The sequence below is a fragment of the Telopea speciosissima genome, unplaced genomic scaffold (assembly GCF_018873765.1).
Source record: "Telopea speciosissima isolate NSW1024214 ecotype Mountain lineage unplaced genomic scaffold, Tspe_v1 Tspe_v1.0366, whole genome shotgun sequence".
Taxonomy (NCBI): domain Eukaryota; kingdom Viridiplantae; phylum Streptophyta; class Magnoliopsida; order Proteales; family Proteaceae; genus Telopea; species Telopea speciosissima.
The window spans coordinates 4,629-24,032 of NW_025317702.1; the positions used below are offsets into that span (position 1 = coordinate 4,629).

At 38.9% G+C, this 19,404-nt stretch overlaps 2 protein-coding genes across 4 annotated transcripts; both read right to left on the bottom strand.

The window, feature by feature from the left end:
- Positions 1-856: 856 nt before the first annotated feature.
- Positions 857-16,793, bottom strand: LOC122648025 (small RNA degrading nuclease 1-like). Of its 3 annotated transcripts, none has more exons than XM_043841301.1 (12): positions 16,581-16,793; positions 15,619-15,781; positions 15,407-15,496; positions 15,114-15,182; positions 6,330-6,470; positions 5,985-6,101; positions 5,833-5,902; positions 5,582-5,676; positions 2,415-2,549; positions 2,223-2,330; positions 1,708-1,812; positions 857-1,221 (listed from the first exon to the last, which is right to left on the bottom strand). In XM_043841301.1, the coding sequence occupies exons 2-12, from the start codon at positions 15,760-15,762 to the stop codon at positions 883-885; spliced, it is 1,413 nt and encodes a 470-aa protein (XP_043697236.1). In that variant the 5' UTR covers positions 15,763-15,781; positions 16,581-16,793; the 3' UTR covers positions 857-882. The 3 variants fall into 3 exon arrangements, with proteins under 3 accessions (XP_043697236.1, XP_043697235.1, XP_043697237.1); XM_043841300.1 differs by having other exon boundaries at positions 15,619-15,801; XM_043841302.1 differs by lacking the exon at positions 16,581-16,793 and having other exon boundaries at positions 15,407-15,518; positions 15,619-15,744.
- A 1,457-nt stretch (positions 16,794-18,250) lies between these two features.
- LOC122648024 lies at positions 18,251-19,045 on the bottom strand. The gene has a single exon (XM_043841299.1). The coding sequence runs from the start codon at positions 19,043-19,045 to the stop codon at positions 18,251-18,253; it is 795 nt and encodes a 264-aa protein (XP_043697234.1).
- Positions 19,046-19,404: the final 359 nt, after the last annotated feature.

Below are 19,404 nucleotides of genomic sequence, written 5' to 3' on the forward strand. Positions count from 1 at the left end.
TTCCCTGTTATTCTTCCTACCATTTATAGGATTCTTCCTTTGCATTTTTCTTACACCCTTACTTATTATTTGAACAGTCCCACGTTTTAAATACTGTTTATAATGGCTCTGAGAAGCCATATTAGTTTTAGAAATTTAAAACATGACTAGGTGATTCACATGTTCATGCCCATTGGCTTTGGGTTCCACATGTGAAGCTGTAGAGGATCTCCGGTACAGAGTTCTCATAACAATTATAATAACTGAACATTTGCACTCAAAATGTCTGCAAATATCACCAGAAATCAGAAACAGGCTTCAGACTCCAGTGGCAGCTGCAGTTCATTAATATGCCATTCCATCGCCTCTTCTTCATGTCCATCTAAATCCAGCAATTTCGCCATGGGGCATATCCACACCCACACCCTCCCCCTCAGCCAGTAGTTCTTCCTCCCTAGCCGTAAACACCCGCAGAACAAAGGACCCCATTATTCTCCAGGTAGTTTTCTCTGAACTCTTCATCCTACTACTCAGCTTACCCTTGTCACTGCATTTGTGATATTTACGATAACCTATTTTGCCCTTCCTTACCTGGATGGCCTGAGATACAACTCCTAACATATGTTAATGACATGAAGAAGGTTAACATAGTGAAATTACAGTCAAACATGTAATACCAACATCCTAAACCTAGACTAACCTTTTCCTTACAATAAATGCCTGTGTAGACAAATGATCAAGGCCTGGTAATTGTTTAAGGTGTCTAAGCTTAAAGCTTTCACTGTTTCAGATGATAACTTACTCTGCTTACTGGCTGGTGTGGATGTTCATTCTCGTCAGCTCTAGGATATTCTTTCGTCAATATTAAAAAAAGGTATTCTCATCTATCCATGCACATAAATTTCAAAGCCCATGTTTCCTCGTAAGAGCAGAGAGTATCTTCTGCAGGTTATGAAGTTCATCATCCTTCTGGCGCAGTTCCTGCTTCAATCTTTCGATCTCTTTGACATGAGTACACTGATCTGAAATTGTCTTTGGCTCTGCCAATTCCTCAGTGACCACCATATCTGTCTTCTGCTTCTTGGACTTATTGATGAGCTCTTCAACTTGGGCTAATCTCTTTTCCAAAGAAGTAGATTGGTCAGAGGGATCAGCACATGCCATCTTACGGACATAGAGATTGGCAGTTAGTCCAGTCCTAAGCTGAATCGAAACTAGTTTCTGGGGCAGTCCACATGAATCCTGTCAGAGGAGAAACCAAGAAAAGAAAAAAGAGTTACAACTCCGTAGTTCATGATCACAGCAAGCAATTCTTTCTCCAAGTTCCCCTATCATTTGTGGAAATTTGCATTTATGCTAGAGTTGGAACAACCAGATAGGGCAGACAATCGAGATCTGATCTTAAACAAACTACCGCTAACATTGAAAATGTCCAATGTAAATTAAAAGGGGGGGGGGGGGTTATAGATCAAAAGGTACAAGTTTTCCCATGACACACCTAACTCCATAGGAGCGTGTTCTCACGACAGTTAAAGTCAAACAACTTGACTATAGCTGCATGTTTTTTAAGGAAAATTTGAAAGTTGCTTAATAAGGGGAAATAGTTTCTTATAGTGATATGCTTCTATAAGGAGGCATCATGACATAGAAACTCTTCCATGAAAAAACCACTGGCATAGATCATGACAAATCAGAAATCAAATTAGAGAAATTCCTGATGAAGCATACCTGCTGTACATCTCCTTGAACTCTTTCAAATGCTTCATTTGCCTTCTGTCGATCTTTAAAAATGGAAAATACAGAGTATTTTTGTCCTCGAGCATTTCCTTTTGCCTGCCAGCAGAAAATTCAGCATTGCACTCAGAACTTCTATGAAAAATCAATTTGTTAGATTTTGAATTTACAAATAACAGGGCAACCTAGCATCTGCATGCCTGTGTGTATGTGAGTGCAGCTCTTGCACCAAGGTCTCCCCAGGTCGTACAAGTTAAAACTGATCTGATAAGATTATTCTAGCCATCTAATTGCACTTTCGAACCCTCAACAATATTAATGGTAGTGGTCAATAAAATTTTCAATCTTGGAGAGTAATAGTATCTTTTTGATGTAGAAGGTCTTGATAACACCCACGTTTCAGGGTCCAAATACCCAGGCATGTGACACACATGTGGCATTTTTCAAATGGTAATGCCTTGTTTAGAATTCTCAAAAGAAAAGATTTCCATCCATAAGGTATACACAACCTGAAATTCTATTTTGAATTCCTCTGGAAATATGTTCCGCAATTCTTGTATAGAAACATCAACTGGTATTCTGTGAAGCAGCAGCTTTTCCTGTTCAGATTCAGGTACCTATAATTTCAAAGAGCCAATATGAATTAGCAAGGACTGTCATTGGTTAAACAAAAGATAAGAACTATTTCAATTCCAACTTACATCTTTGCGGGGTAACTTTATAGCATCATCAAAACCATGCTCTATCTTGGCAAGAACTAATTTCATCGCAGCACGTGCATCATCAAGACAATTATGTGGAGCACCTTCCTTCCGAAGTTCATAGCCCAACACAGACTGTCAAAGATTTAAAGGTAAAGAAAATTAAGCAACCAACATAGTTAGTCATTAAAACACTCACAAAACTTGGTAATAAACTAAGAACTGATTCATTAATGGCTCATTACCTTACTCTAGTTTTTTTTTTTTTTCATTCTTTTCATTTGTCCTCTTCTTTTTTCACCAATTACTTAAAGAAGAGACAAAAGAAGAAGAAGCTCAGTCCAAAATTATTCTTCTCTGTCCTTTTCTTCTTTTCACCAATTACTTAAAGAAGAGGAACAAGCTGTGTCCAAAAACCATGATGGAACCCATGACATTTTTTGACAATCTGTATTTGTAAAACCCATGCATAGTCTAGATCCTGTATCAAGTATGACCTCGGATAGAGCCTATTGGAGGGCAAGGATCCATGGAGCAGATCCCATTTAGCTGAGATTCTCCTAACTTACTGGGTTGTGCCTCTTTCCTCTTACTTTCATCTTTCATCTTCTTTTTTCTTTCACATACCTCTTTTCCCTTCTCTTCATTCTCCTTTGTATGTTTAGACCGCAATTTTACATACTTCACTTTGTTTAGATCCATGTTGCCGACCCCATTAAGTTGGGATAAGGCTGAGTTTGTTGTTTTTGTTGACATCTTTTGTTTAGTCAAAAATAATTGTGAATAATAAGCTTCTCCCTTTCATGTGGGTCCACCGCGAAGAAGAAGATCAAGAAATTTCCATACAGATTTTCATCTGCCCACCATAATCTTGGTTCTTTGCTTCAATTTGCCACGAGATCAGTAATTTTACAAATTTCTGATTTTATAGAATTCTTAAAATATTTTCCATCAGAAAATGAAAAATGAAATGCTGAGCTCTTTATCTCTTGGAAGTGGATCCTTGGGGAAAATATGTGCCATTAGAGAAAGGAGGATGAGTTAAGATTTCGCTGAGAGAAGTGACAGTGAAATCCAAGTTAGATGCAAATGACTACAGCTAAAGCTACCAAATTCATCATCGAAATATGCAAATGGTATTCCTTCCCAAAAAAACAAAACCAATGGTCGTTATCAGATACAAGATGGGATAATTATGACTTTTTACCAAGATATTGAAATTGAGTAGTGTGGTTGTGCCCTTGAAGGAATTCCTCCCCAAGAAAAAGAACCCACACATTTTATCTAAATAAATTAACATTCTTTTGAGTAGCATGGTTGTGACCTTGAAGGAATCAATCGATTTCAACATCCATTTTTTCAGATCAATATTTATGATGAAAACGTCCCCCCCCCCAACACCCAAAAAAAAGGAAAGTAAATGAAACCGTGTGCATATCGTTTTTTATCAATGATTGAGAACTTTTGCTCAAAAAATAGATGCAAAGCCGGGTGTTGGTGCCTAGTGGTTTGTAGAGAAACCATGAGGGGGTGGTAATGTTAGCCTTTTTGGGCCCTATTGGCATAGTGGGATTCTATTAAGGCAGAGTTGAAGGCAATTTATTCAGTGTATGAAGCTATCTTTGGATTTTGGTTGAACAAGGCTCAACCGTTGTTATTCATTGGCTTCCGTCTCATGTTGGTGGACCTTGGCGCTATTTACATCTTATTATGTGGGCCAGGGCTCTTGCTGTGTGGGGAATTTTTCTTATTTCTTGGAGGATAAGGGTGGTGTGGCATGTGGGTAGACTCTTTTTATATGGGTGAATCTCCTGTCATGAAGTCCTCATATGAGATTGTTGGCCTTTAGGCTTTGTTGTTGTATACTATGCTCTACTCTCTTCTTTTTCTGTCATAAATCTGGATGAGGAAGGGAGAATGTATATTACCCCTGAAAGGTAAAACATCCCAGAAAGTACTGTAAAGATATGCACTGTGTTTAGTACAACAGACGGTGTGTCCCTATTGCGCTGTGAGTCGAGTCTTAGAGTTGTTTTGTAAGTCATAGAGTTGTTTTTGGTCTTTAATTCTTTCCTTCATTGTACTTGGACATCTGAGGGTGGAACTTGGTGCAACGGAAAGGTTGCTCCATTGTGACCAAGTTGGTCACGTGTTCAAGTCGGGAAACAGCCTCTCTGCGTTGAGTCTTAGAGTTGTTTTGTGTTAAGTATTAGAGTTGTTTTTGATCTTTAATTCTTCCCTTCATTGTACTTAGACATCTGAGTGTGGAACTTGGTGCAACGGTAAGGTTGCTCCATTGTGACCAAATTGGTCCCGTGTTCGAGTCAGGAACCAGCCTCTCCATGAAGCGGGGGCAAGGCTGCGTACATTATGACCCTCCTCAGACCCCACAGTGGCGGGAGCCTCATGCACTGGGTATGCCCTTTTTTAAATTGAAATTGAGTACGTACAGTTTGAACTCTATAAGGCTATGTTTGGAAGCCAAGAAAATAAAATAAAAAATCCAAAAAAAAAAAAAAAGAATTTGAGGAGAGAGAGAGACACATAATCAATCATTCCATCATCATGATTTTTGTCTAATTATGTTTTTTTCTTTTTTTGGCATCCAAACATAGCCTTATTATTTCACAGGATGGCGAAGATGCCACTGTAAAACTCTAGGGAAGGATGAGATATTACAGTTGTCTAAACTATATCATTAATAACTGTTAACTGCATGCATGATATAAATACAAATCAATCGTGAACAGCTGCTTGGTCAGTTGGCTGGTGGCTTGCCAGTAGAGTGCATGCCCCCAGGAGGTCAAGGGATCGACTCTCCTGTTTCAAATTTGTGCCATAAGGCACCCTTTCCCCCCCCCCCCCTCCTTTAGTGGTTAAAAATTCTCTTGTAGTGTAGTTAAAGTCCCATTGGGTAGTTAGATAGGATAAACCCAAAAAAAAATTTTATAAATAAATAAATAAAAATACAAATCAGTCGATTCAAATGTAATATAAGTGGTACTCAGCTTATCATGGAAGGAAATATAAGGCACCAATTAAATATGGAATCACCAGTTTGTTAATCAAAGTTCAAAAAATTTTGGTTATAGCTCAGCAGATCTGTTAATTGGTTAAAAATTTACGAGAAGTGAAATGTTGCCGTAAACAATGTCTCAGAAACTTGCCTTACACAAATCTTTCAAAGAAGGATTTCTGGGTCCATCCAGAACTTCGAAGATAAAAGATGTATCAATTATTCTTGCATGATCCAACTTTAATGCTGTAACACAAAAAGCCAAAAAGTAAAAGTGCTAGTAGTAGAGACTAAGGAAGAAATTGGGATAGCAAAAAAAAAGTCTAATAATCAAAGTCGTCTAAGAAACTCATATTAGTAGAAAAAGAATTAATAAATTTGAGCACAGTCCAGGGAATATACCACGTAGATCATTATTCAAACTATGGCCAACTAAAATGGTCCCACATGACAGTAGCTTCTTCAATGATTCCTACATAATAACCCATATCTGGTCAGAGCAAGGAAAAAAAGAATATAAGACTCGAGAAACTTCAACAACAATGCCATGTCACCTGTACATCTGCCAATGAACAATTAATTCTGCGCAAATCCTTCGCAGAGATTCCAGTAATATGAGTTCTATAATCGGCAACAGCTTTATTTGGGTTAACAAGTTCATTAAGTTTGACCTGAAACATTCCCCAAGAATATTTAAGAGTCACGATAGTGGCTCTGATACCAAGAAAACAAAAAGCAAATGCATGGAAAACTCTCATTCATTAGGGATAGCTTTATTATTATTAAGGCACCAATTTAAAAAGAAGTGATATAATTGGTCCCTACAATAGACCTGAACAAAGGTTACCCAAAATCATCAAAGCAGTTAATTAAATATTTAAATGCCAGAAAGAACATACCTCCAAATTGTGATCCACAAGACATACTTTCACTACGGCTTCTGTACCATCTTCACAAAGAACCATCTCACAATCAATAGCAGCCATTGCATTGGACTTCAAGGCTTTTGAACTTTTACCAAGCTTTGTAACCACCCATTCCTGTTTCACCATTGAAGGATGAAAAAAATAAAAAATGAAATACTGGATGTTTCAGAATAGTAAAAGCAGATTGTAAGTAGTTAAAAAAATTATGGATGATATTTCCATAGTACAAATCTGTGAATATGATTTTCCATAAACAATGTCAGACAGCACACACCATAATCTTCACTTCATAATACTTCGACCACCAACCAGTTTTTACCTTTTGAGTTGGAACTAGTTTTCATGAACATTATCAAAGTTTTCAATCCTGCTTGCCCCCTCATCTTTTTCTAGTGAAATATATACACTACTAAGTTCCTGGTATAAGTTCTTCAACATTTAATGAAGAATTCCTTACGGTTGATGCAACTTTAACTGCATTATTGGCTCTGCCATAGCATTCAGACACTATCTCATTTTATTTTTAACAGTAAATCCCCCTTTCAATGCAATCATGAGTAGGAAAAGCCCAGTGATCAGGGGAGTATAGACACATGTTCATACATATATTACTGTCCATTTCATATATTTTCTATTTTTGTGCTGATAATGGATACACACTCCCAGACTTCAAAAACATATGATTATGATCGTTCAAAATTGGAAGGAAATTTTAAAGAGCATTGGTCAATTTGCCTCAGGTAAGAGATGCTCCTGGAAGCTCTCATGGAAGCTCTCATCTCCTTGTGGAGGCTTGTTCTAATGCATCTTCGGTTCTTTATTGAACTTGTCATTCTCATGGATGCCAACATTACCAAACCAAGCAGGGGGTCCTCAAACCATATATGTTTATTGGATCATATTCTCAGAACATATGAAGAATAACAGCAAAGCATCTTTCCGGGAGTATATATACATTTTCATGCCATACATAACTTCCATTCAATAGATGCCTAAATCAGAAAAAACTCGTGAAGTTTCCTTCCTTTTTTTTTCTTCTTTTTTTTTTGGGGGGGGGGGGGGTGGAATCTCTTTGTAACCGAGCTGGTTACAACAGATTTTGTAACCATTTTTTCTCCCCAGCCTATAAGATAGTACAATGTTTTAAGATGGGGACAGTTTTGTAATTGGACTTGGAAGTTTGGGAGCCTTCCCAAAAAGTCAGATTCCATCTTAAAAACCAAACAAGGTTAGTTATGTGACTTCTCATTTGCAATTGCTGAAGATCAACCCTTCGTGTTTACCCTTCCTCCTCATCTTCCACCTCCTTATCCGATGTCAACACCGCTGCAACTACAATGTTTCAGATGTGCTAATGGAGAGCCTTCAACTTCGTGACATTGAAAATCCTCAAAGTGAACTTACCCAGATGTCCATCAGACTTCCTGGCTCTGTCGCTCCTCCTTCCAAGCAACCCTCCATTTTTCGAGAAGCTACTTGATGCAGTAATATATTTTTGGACAGGCACAATCCTGTTTGGAAGCCCAGACTGAGACAAACAGGGTCCAAATATGGTTTCGATCTAGTAGGATTTATTTATTTGTTTAGGTTATTCTTGTAATTTGAAATTTATTTTTATTTTATTAGAGAGTTAGCCACGATAGAGGTGTAGGAGTCTGAATTGTTCAGTATGGAGTTTGAGTAGTTGCCTTTTTAATTCTAGATATGCATATAGTTGCCTTTTCAAAAAAGAAAAATAGAATGAAAATCAAGTTGAGTTTGCCGCACAGCTATGGAGCTGCATGTGACCAAGTTGGTCTCTATCCTCTTCTTCCTCCTTATTCTGTTCTTCCTCCCATCTTATTTAACATCTTAGGCACAATCCATCCTTCTCCTTGAATTTTCTCTTTTCTGTTTCAGCTCTTAAGAATTCTGTTCATCGTGCTCTGTTTCTGGACGATACTTCAGCCCCTAGAGTTTGAGTTCAATCTCCCTCATACTTGAATCTTTCTTACTGAGATTGAGGATTTACTTCCCTAACCTAGATGGACTCAGGTTGCAAAGTCTTGAGACCAAAAGGCTGCCTGGACTGGAAGTTCCAAATCGAACTTCTGATCTGGTTCTTCCCTTTTGCCAGATCTGATTTCAGAACTATCCCTCTAATTCTTTAGTTGATTTCTGGGATTGATTTTTGTTGGATTAAACAGGACTAGGTGTTGCGATTCGGTACCTAAAATTTCAGGACAATTGGACCTCTTATGATAGAGATCCCTCATTTGAACTCATAGAGGTTACCACTAGTTGTGTTTGATCAGAAGGTTGAGGACAACCTAGGTTTATTAGTTACGGTTAAGGGCTGCTTCTTCCTGATTTACCAAATAGCCCTATTTGTTAATGTTATTTCTATTTTAATCCCAAGGCCAATCTAATTACCAGAATACTCCTTTATGTTCAATTTTGACTACGGTTCAGTCCTAACTTATGTGTCCTTCACCCAAATGGGTTCTGAGCTTATCAGAAATTATGAAATTGCCACCATACTCTTAACTTGAATCATTTATCATTTCGGTGAAATTTTGACTAAAACATTAATTTGCTTTAATGATAAATGCCATATTTCAAACGAAATGGGTCAAATTTTTTACCCGTTCCGTTCACTTCATTAGTTTCAACTGGAAAGCTTGGGAAAACTCTGATTTTTGTCATTTTTGGCCAAATCACTCCCGTAACAGTGTGAAACATGTTGGGCAGTATAGGAACAAATTGGAAGCAACGATTTACTACATTGTACGAAGATTTGTGTAAGATTCAAAATTGAAGGTATATCACTTTTCCAAAAATTAATTTTTGCAAAAATAGGGCAAAGACTTGATGGTTGGCCTTCAATTTTTTATATGTTACACACCGTAACCTGATATATGACTTCACAGAGCCCGATTTTATTTTCTGTTTTAAAATATTTTTTAAATTTCTAGAAAAAGAATTTCCCTGCAACAAAATTTTGGAAAAAAAAAAGTTGTGGAGGACTTCGAGAGCTTCTTCTGTAATACAATGACATGGCCAGCATTTGCGATATAATCGAAGGATAACTTGCTTTGACAGCAGTAGCAACATTCAAGCGATTTTGATCAAGCCCGTAACTCGATGTGGTACTAGGACCTAGGATGGGCATAGACGCATAGGGATGACTTGCTTGTATTCTTGACTCCCATATCTTTGACTCTTTGTAATGACCCATGCATACAACAACAACAACTCAGCCTTATCCCAACTAAATGGGGTCGGCTAAATTGATCCTTACCCTCCAATCAGCTCTATTCGAGGTCATACTTGATACAAGGCCTAAGCTCTGCATGTCTTTCCTCATCACTTCTCCGAAAGTCATTTTTATGTCTACCCCTAGCTCTCTTGGCTCCTTCAATCTGAATCAAATCACTCCTCTATACTAGAGCATCTAAAGGCCTCCATTAAACATGGTCATGCCACCTCAAACGACTTTCTCGTAGCTTATCATGTATCGGGAGCTACTCCCAAATCAGCTCTAATTTGATCTTTCCTTACTTAATCCTTCCTACTTTTGCCATACATCTATCCCAACATCCTCATCTCAACTACACTAAGTTTTATCTATAAGATGCTTCTTAACTGCCCAGCATTTTGCACCATACATCATAGTTGGTCTTACTATTGTCCTATAAAATTTTCCTTTGAAGTTTTAAAGGAATACGCCGAACACTCCAAATGCACCTCTCCATTTCATCCATCCTATTTTAATTCTCTGTGAAACATCATCCTTCATATCACCTTTATTTATAATTGAGCCCAAATACCTAAAATAATCACTTTGCAAAATCTCCCTCTTATCAATTTTCACCACCTCATTATCCGTCCTAGTGTAACTAAAGTTGCATATCATATACTCCGTTTCTGTTCCACTTATCTTAAAACCTTTTGATTCCAAGGTTGATCTCCATAACTCCAATTTGGCATTAATCCCTGCTTTTGTCTCATCCACCAAAACAATCTCATCAACAAAAAGCATACACCAAGGAACCGGATCTTGAATGACTCTGGTTAAATCATTTATGATAAGAGCAAACGAATAAGGGCTTAAAGCCGATCCTTGACCCCCCGACAATTCTTACACTAGTCACCACACTATTATATATGTCTTTAATTATGTCCACATATTTACTTGAAACACTTTTCTAGGTCAATAAAGACCATATGGAGATCCTTCTTGCAATCTTTCCATGAATCTCCTAAGTAAGATTCTGTCATAGATCTTCCTGGCATAAAACCAAATTGGTTCTCTGTGATAGTAGTTTCTTGTCTCAAGAGAGAGTTATTGCTCTGTGAGAGTAGTTTCTTGTCTCAGGTGAGTTTCAATAACTCTCTCTCCTATACTTCCATAGTATGACTCATTAGTTTTATACTTTTATTACAACTCTGAATATGACCCTTATTTTTATAAATCGGAAGCACGATGCTTCTCCTCCATTCATCTAGCATTTTCCTTGTGCTCATAATCTTATTAAACAACTTGGTTAACCAAGATAAACCACATAATCTTAAGCTCTTCCACACTTCTATTGGGACCCCATCTGGGCCTGATGTCTTGCCTACTTTGATCCTCCTTAAAGCTTCTTTTAGTTTAAGCACCTAAAATTTTCATATATATCTAAGATATTTGATGTCTTGATGAGTAATGAACGATGTATAACATTTGATAATTATGAAACCTGGAACTATGCATGGAATGATTTGTTGAATACATCAGTATCATCAACATGGAATCCTGACTCTGACCCAATAAAGTCCGACATCTTTATGTAATGATTCCAGCCGAGATTGGTGTTGTCCACACTATTATTCTCCGCAAAGTGCCCATACGAGTCTTGGTGCATGTTGTTAAGCAGGTTTCTGGTTTAACACCGACATTTGGAACAAACACAAGCAGCTTGAGTTGGGAACAACAGACTTCTCTATGTCCTTCCTCTCCAGACACATTGAGAGAGCTCTGGGAGACACTAATCCAAATATTACATTCCCCAACAAGGAAAACAGCACTCATTTTCTTCTGGATTTTGATCATCTTTTTAAAAAGACTGAATTATGAACCTTGCAAGTGAGCTTCCCACTCGATACATCCAAAACTAGACCGGTGACGACAACCAAGGACGATGACGAAGAAGACTGTAACTCATTATTATCACGGGTGAAGGTAATGGATTCATTCAATATGAGGAGATCAACAGTGATGAACAGTCTTTGAACAAACGACGACCATAACTATATCCCAACTAAATGGGGTCGGCTACATGGATCCGGAGAGGCCATGACAGTAATAGAAATAAGAGAAGTAGAAGGGAGTAAAAAAAAAAAGTAAAAAAGGAGTAAAAGGAAATAAAATAGATAAAATAAAATTACTAAAGAAAAAAGTATAAGCAATAGTCAAAGCAGCATCCCAGGAACATCCACCTACAAGGGGTCGGCTACACCGGTCCTTGTCCTCCACACAACTCTATCCGCCGTCATACTAGGATCGAGCCCTACCACATGCATATCCTTTCTTACAACTTCTCCAATAGTCATTTTAGGTCTTGCCTCTACCTTTTTTAACTCTTTCAAACTGAATCTAGTCACTTTTCCTCACTAATGCATCCATGGGTCTCCGTTGGACATGACCATACCACCTCAAACAGCTCTCATGGAGCTTGTCCTGGATTGGTGCAACTCCCCATTCAATTCTAATACAATTATTCCTTACTCTATCTCTCCTGGTCTTGCCGCACATCCTCCTCAACATCCTCATCTCTACTACACTCATCTTATCTATCTTACTCTTCTTAACGGCCCAACATTCCGCCTCATATATCATCGTTGGTCATATTATTGTCTTGTAGAATTTCTCTATAAGCCTAATAGGCATGTGTTTGTCACATAAGACTCCTGATGTACCTCTCCACTTCATCCATCCTACTTTAATTTTGTGGGAAACATCATCCTCATCTCCGCTACACTCATCTTATCTATATTACTCTTCTTAACAGCCCAACATTCTGCCCCATATATCATCGCTGGTCTTATTATTGTCTTGTAGAATTTCCCTTTAAGCTTAATAGGCATGCGTTTGTCACCTAAAACTCCTGATGCACCTCTCCACTTCATCCATCCTGCTTTAATTTTGTGGGAAACATCATCCTCTATACTACCCTCTTTGTTAATGGTTGACCCCATGTATCTAAAGCATTCACTTGTGATAGCTCTCGCTCCTCAAGTTTCACCACTTCATCACCTCTCCTGGTTTGAAGTTAAAGTCTTTACTGAAGAGGAAACCAACTTTGGGACCTAGAATTGTGGAAGAAGGGGTGAAGTCACACCAACCAGGAGATTTCTTCTTGCTTGAGAATCGATGCCACGAGTACCTCTGAATGGACTTGGCCTCGTCGAAGTGGTTAACAATGGTGCCCTGATAAGTAGCAAAACAATCCCACTTAGGATCCATGATTTGGAGGTAGGTGGAGAAATAACCAGGAAGGGTTTAAGAGTCCCCTTTTGGGTATATGAGAAGAGAATAGTCATATCCACTAACCTCAATGTAATGGCTCCATAGTGCCCTAGCTTTCACTTTGGGGAAATTGATGACCGTCCATCTACAAACCACAAATGATCTCCACAGGCATTCCACAGAGACCGATTCTCAGCTGCCCCCTTCGTGGGACCTAGCGGTTTCTTCTGCAGTTAATATTGATAGAGAAACCATTTTCTCCAATGCCACTGATGATGATACCTTCGCCTAGTTGGTACCAAAGAGGAACCACCCACACCACCACTACCAGAATCTGATCTGCCTGCATAACTCAATCTTTCTCAAGCAAGAAGCACCATGCACAGCATCATGATCAATCACTCTCTACCCTCTAAACCCATGGATCTTTGATCATTTTAGGCACTAAAACCTATTTTATGTGAAATTACATCATTTACCCCTATGTAAAAAGTTAAAACCAATTGTGCTGAGAGGCAAACAATAAGACGAAAAAGCTTATTTATTGTATAGGTTGGCTTGGCCAGGATAGTATAGAGGGCCTTCTTTTCTTCATCAATATAACTTTTGATGATGGCTCCAAATATGGAGGAGGCTATCAGCCAAAATAAGAGTCAAAACTAGTGCACTCAACTTCAGATTTTACTTTTTGATTCAGAATAAACATGATTTAGTAAGTCAATTGATGTAGATTTATCACCAAACTGGGTTTCTTTTATTAGGAATAAGTCTAGGGTTGGGTTACATACATGTTGGACCTTTGATCCCATGGGTTTCTAATGTAACAGGCCACTTTTATGGGCCTAAAATATGGGTAAATAGGTTGCATACGGGATTAGCTCTCATACTTAGTTTTATTTCCATACTTAGCTTTTTATTTGGTGTTTTAAATTGAACCGGTTCAACCAATGGTTCAATTTAAGTAATTTTATAAGTTTTTCTTTTAATTGTTTAGTTGGGCTGGATTAGGACTCTATTTTGAGTCTATTTCAGTTTCCTAGTCAATTTAAGTTAGCTAATAGGTTAAGGATTGGGTTAGGCCTTTCCTTTTTAGTGTCTAAGTCTATTTTTGAGTCTTCTATATAAGTTTGTAAGGGAGGCCAGCATTGCACACGAATTTTGATTAATAAAAACTAAATTTTATGCTTGTTGCCTTTATTGCTGTTGTTGCTCCTTGAGAGTGTTGCATCCTTGTGGGTTTATCAAGGTGGAAGGGATTGATGGATCTCCAATCGACTCCTTGCATCGTGAAGATCGGGAGGGCTGCTACTTATCTCTTTGCATCGTGAAGATCGTGAAACCACATTGTTCAGTTCAAAGCTGCTGCCAATGAAGATCTCTTCAAATCCAGTAAGTTTGAATCTGAACTTTGTTTAAACCTTCTTCTTCTCACTCCTACCCTAACTAGGATTCCTCCATAACTTCAAATCTGTCCATCAGTTTCAAACCAAACTTTCAGCATACATCCCTTACATCATTATTGACACTCAATCCAAGTTTCATCAGACCCTCACCACCCTTAACCCTAGAATCCCCTTCTCCTACCTCCATTAGGAATTGTCTCAAATAACTTTATCTTGCTGTCCAACTCATCTAACCTACTTCTATTCACTCACACATCATAAAACCTATATCATTAGACTTCCCTACACCTGCCTATCATTACCATATAAGACAACCCTAACCTAAACCTAACTTTAACCCTAATTTTGACCTAAAACCTCAATTCTGCCTCCATCGAACCAGCAGTTCTACAGATCCTGGTTGAACTGACTCCTAGTAGGTCTCCTACCTATCTAAGGACTACATTATCAATCCTTCTTTTCCTATACCAACACACACAGGGAGAACTTCAATGCACTACCATTATGAAGCCTTTATAAGTGATGGCCATACTGTTTCCTCTATATTGGGGAAACATCTGTTCTACCACCTCCACCATTAGTCTCAAAGTGGATATTCATTACTGAGGTGCATTTGCTAATCTTACTTTTTGCCAATTTTACAAGTTAGCTTTCAACTTCATGTGCATAGATGGTAATTCTATTTAGCTTCACAGCACGAAATGTCACCCAATACAAGGGAGTATGTCAGCAACAGACAAGAGAAGAAATAGAACAATTAAACCAAAGAGTGCAAGTAAGCAATCCTGAATATAAACTTTGATGAAAAAGATAAACAGAATACATAATGACAGGGAGAATTAAGAATTAGAGTCAGTGCCGAACCTCACTATGGGATGGGAATGAGTAATTTAATGAGTACTGTGGGTGTTCAAGAGTCAGGCGGACCAGCCTCTGCATTGCCAACATAACAGTTAAAATAGAATTATAGTACATTTTTTTTTTTGAGGGGGGGCGAGGGGAGGGAATCGAAAATTTAATGATGGCATGGTGAAAGCCTAAGCTTGACACCTCTGGCACCATGTACAACAAAAATTATCTGATTAGACACCAGATATGCATGATGAATCTACAAATGTCTATTGACTACGACTGAAGATGTTCTATCAAAATCATACCTGTTGAGGGGACTCAAGGTCTGGAGAACTCTTAGAAAGTTCCACAAGTGCTTTACGGTTCGAATGGCACCGCATTACTTTTGCCAAAACCTGCAGTCAAGAAGGTAGAAAACTACAATATCATTGATAATGGAATATCTCCATGAGCAAAAATGCATCCCAAAGTCTTTAGAAAACTACAATATTATTGACTCCTAGTTTTGTTAGCGTACCTTTAAATCTTCATCTTTCATAAATGTCTTCAAAAATGCAGCCAATGTATCCACTGTCCTTCGTGCAGGATCACTTACGCTAGAACCGAACCTTTTATCATAGAAATTCAAAAACTCTTTCCAGCCCCCTTTGGCACCCTTCATACCATGTTTTTGGGTCCACCTCACAATTTCAGCGAGAACCTAACCACATTATAGTTGGTGAACATGAATTAAGACAGGAAAAATGGTTGGCGAGGACATCAATTTTTTTATTATTTTTTTTAAAGAGTAAAAAAGTGACCCTCTCCCAAGAAAATTTATAAATACCAACCAAAGAAACATTTTCATTACAGAATAAAAATGATAATAAGACGCATTATTGAGCTAAAACCACTAATAATTCATACATAGAATTAGTATTGCCCAAACAGGTGGTAAACAAAGTTCTAAATGCTAGACTTTTACGATCTAACACCATCAGATTTGAACAAACCAATTTTCAAATCTACATTGTGCAGCAATGGGAGCAGAATGGACAAAATTTCATCTTGGCGAGTTTATTAGACACGTAAAATATATACAAGTGAGAAGAGACCTGCAGTTCAAGGTCAAGGTTCGTAGGCTCATGCATACTAACTAGTATAGTGTTTTGCCCAGAGATTTCACATTTATGCTGATCCCAAAGTACCAAAATCCTGGTGCTTTACTTAGAAACCGTTTAATTTATCCAAAATGTAAAATTGAATATAGCCCATATATTCAATTTTGATAAGTAACAAGCAGAAACCTCACTATAAAATCCACCCCAAAAGGTCCGGAACTCCCAAAATGTGTAATTGAAGAACTGTAAACAAGCTAACTCACTCAGTATGTGAGAATACAAAGTAGTTACAAACATGGTCGAGAATCAGGATTAAACAATAAAGGCATCCTTTACTAACAGAGAGATGGCAGTTGGTCAGGATGGAATGGGAGCTTACCTCCTTTTCTGCAGCGTCAATCTTCTTGTCCATTGGCGACATGGTCGCGAGGCACTCTGTGAAACACACAGAGACAGAGGTTTTCGTAAGAGAAGCAAAGGAAGAGTGGGATTTTATCTCCTTTCAAGGAAAACTAGGGTTTTCATTGTTCGGTTTTACCCCAGAAACTCAGACCAAGTCCCTCAAGTTTCCGACACTTCTCGGATTGTTTCCCGCCGCATGGGTTAGGGAAGAAGAGAAGCACATGAAGTGACGAACACGGGTTTTAAGCCGATGGTTGGAATACAGGTTTAATGAGTCGACTCGACTTGTTGAAACTTCTTACTGGGGAGAGTCACTAACGAGTCAGGCCGAGTCAAATAATTTTAAAATAGTCTAGAATAAATATTAACAATTTGGAAATAAAGGCGAAGGACCTAATTTTCCTTAAGCCAAGGTGAAGGAGGAAATCCTTCACGATGGCCATCATGCACTTGCGGATCACGATCGTCTCTAGGGAGTAGGGAACGCTCAAGGCACTGTCAGCTGTTGGGCTATGTAGCACACATCCCTAGGCATGCACCGAGATGTGTGCGACATAGCTCAACCGCTGGATGCCCCTAGGCAAGACTGGGCGCACGCCTCCCGGAGACGAGCTAAATTGTGCACTTGCATGAGTGCCTAGGATCATTGAAGGGCATTTTAGACCTCTAAAACATATAAGAGAACAATGATGATCATATAGATTCATAGATAAACCATTCATCATAGGTGAAGGAAAACTTCCCCCTTCACTTTAAGTCATGGAGTCTCGTAAAACTTAGTTTGCCTACTAATTAAGCGGAAGAAGCATATGGTATGTTACACTTTTGAGTCTCACATTGGTTGCCTTAGTGACTTGACATGTGCTCATAACACTTTGGGCTCTCCCTCCTCTCAAGTTAGCTTTTTTGCTGGGCTCTATGATCCATTAAGATGTTTTCCCATCTATCAAGCAGTCAAAGAACAAATAACTCTAAATTTCTTAGATCCGCGGGCCAACATACTTTCATCCAATCTACCCTTTTTTGCTATACCTCAATTTTATGTCTTGCTTCCACCTCCCTCATCCGAGCATTCAATAATCCGGATCAGAGTAGTAGAGATTTCTTTTGGAGCTTTAGAGATAAGAAATTGGTTCCAATTGTTACTTGGTCTTCCATTTGTAAGCCTAGAAACTTAGTAGGATTGAACTCAGAACAGTCCCCATTCATATGAACAAGGCCCTACTAGCTAAAAAAGTTTGGAAACTCCTCAAATAATTATCACCTCCAATTTGTGGGCACCTCCAATTTCTCTAATAGGGGGGAGTGAACCCCACTTTGGGCAATGTTTTCGGGCAGGGGGTAGGGTGGTCATTTCTGCCCCCATGTGAGGAATTAGAGGAATTGGAAAGGGCAGCGAATTGGAGGGAATAACGATTCAAACTCCTCAACCCATCTTCGTCTCTTTCAAGGGAAACAAATGAAGGCTAAAAAATAAAAAGGGGACGGGTATTCAGCTTGCAAAGCTACAAGGGTTGACAATTGTAAAACCAACATTTCTTCTTTCTTTTTTTTTTTTTGTGGTAAAAAGGGATTTTATTGAAGTGGGCAAGAGGAGCTCAAGGCATCCTGATTACAAATATCAAGAAGCCAAGGAGAGGAAGTTGGTCAAACCGTCATACTTGCCAAAGACAAGGCCATCCTAGCTAGAGAATGTGCAGCAAAGTTAGCACCTCTAGAAACATGAACAAAAGTACAATAGGGGATACTTGAGGCTATATGTGCAATATCCTCCACGATACTAGCCACTGATAACGGAGGATGGGAGTTAACACCATTCAGGAAAGTCACCATCTCCAAATTATCAGACTCAACCTCCACTTGATGATGCTCCGCATCTGCAGCTGCACTAACACCTTTGAGAATCGCTAAAGCCTCACCAATAAGAGCTTCATCAAACACAAGGGGTTCTGAGACTGCAATAGACGGAATACCCAAGTGATTTCGTATGATGAATCCCACCCCACCCATAATAGAATCTCTTGGGAGAGCCGCATCGCAATTCAGTTTCAAAGTGCCAGCTGAAGGAGATTTCCATTTCGGAGTAGGGGATGTCTCCACATAGCCGAACGCTTGACCAGTATTTAAAACTTTGCCATTCTCAATGTCCATGAAACCGTTAAAGGCTTGTTGGGCCTTGGAGAAGACTTCAACCGGTGAGAGCTCCTTGTGGTTGAAAATCAACTCGTTCCTCGCTAGCCAAAGGGACCAGCACACAAAGGAGAAGAGACTTAACACTTCAGCACTGCTCTTCTTAGAGGGAAAACCGAACCGATCCCACGCTTGCAACAAGTTCTCGGGCCGAGGAGGGGCATTGCTTGGGACGATGAAAGTTAAATCGCTGCCGAACCAAGTAGCTCTAGCAAAGGGGCAGTCTAGGAGAATGTGGTTGCAGGATTCCATCTCTGCCCCACACCTAGGACAACCAGGATCGATGGGAATGTTGCGTTTTTTTAGGTTTTCGCCAGTAGCAAGGCCTTGAGTGCAGCATTTCCATAGAAAAGACCTTATCTTGGGAAGAGTCTTGCAATTTCAAATTAGCTTCCAGACTTTAGGGGGAATCTCTTGCCATTCTTTCCTGCAGGAAGAAGAGGCCTCGGCTTCAGTTAGGATATCTCTTTGGTTAGATAGAAGGTGATACGCTGTTTTCACCGAGAAAATCCCATTTCGAGATCCTCCCCAAACAAGGCAATCCTCTCGAAGAATTAAATTGAGTCTGATCTTCAAAATTGCCTCACGATCGACCTGGCCAAAGAAAGCAT

Bases quoted from the DNA above. Each gene is read 5' to 3' on its own strand.
- LOC122648025 (XM_043841300.1), bottom strand. From the start codon at position 16,622: ATGTCGCCAATGGACAAGAAGATTGACGCTGCAGAAAAGGAG. The intron at 6,471-15,113 runs GTTCGGCACTGA...ATGGTGAAACAG, and splicing joins CATTCCCATCCCATAGTGAG to GAATGGGTGGTTACAAAGCT. The intron at 2,331-2,414 runs GTAAGTTGGAAT...TTGAAATTATAG, and splicing joins TAAAGTTACCCCGCAAAGAT to GTACCTGAATCTGAACAGGA.
- LOC122648024 (XM_043841299.1), bottom strand. From the start codon at position 19,045: ATGGAATCCTGCAACCACATTCTCCTAGACTGCCCCTTTGCTAGAGCT.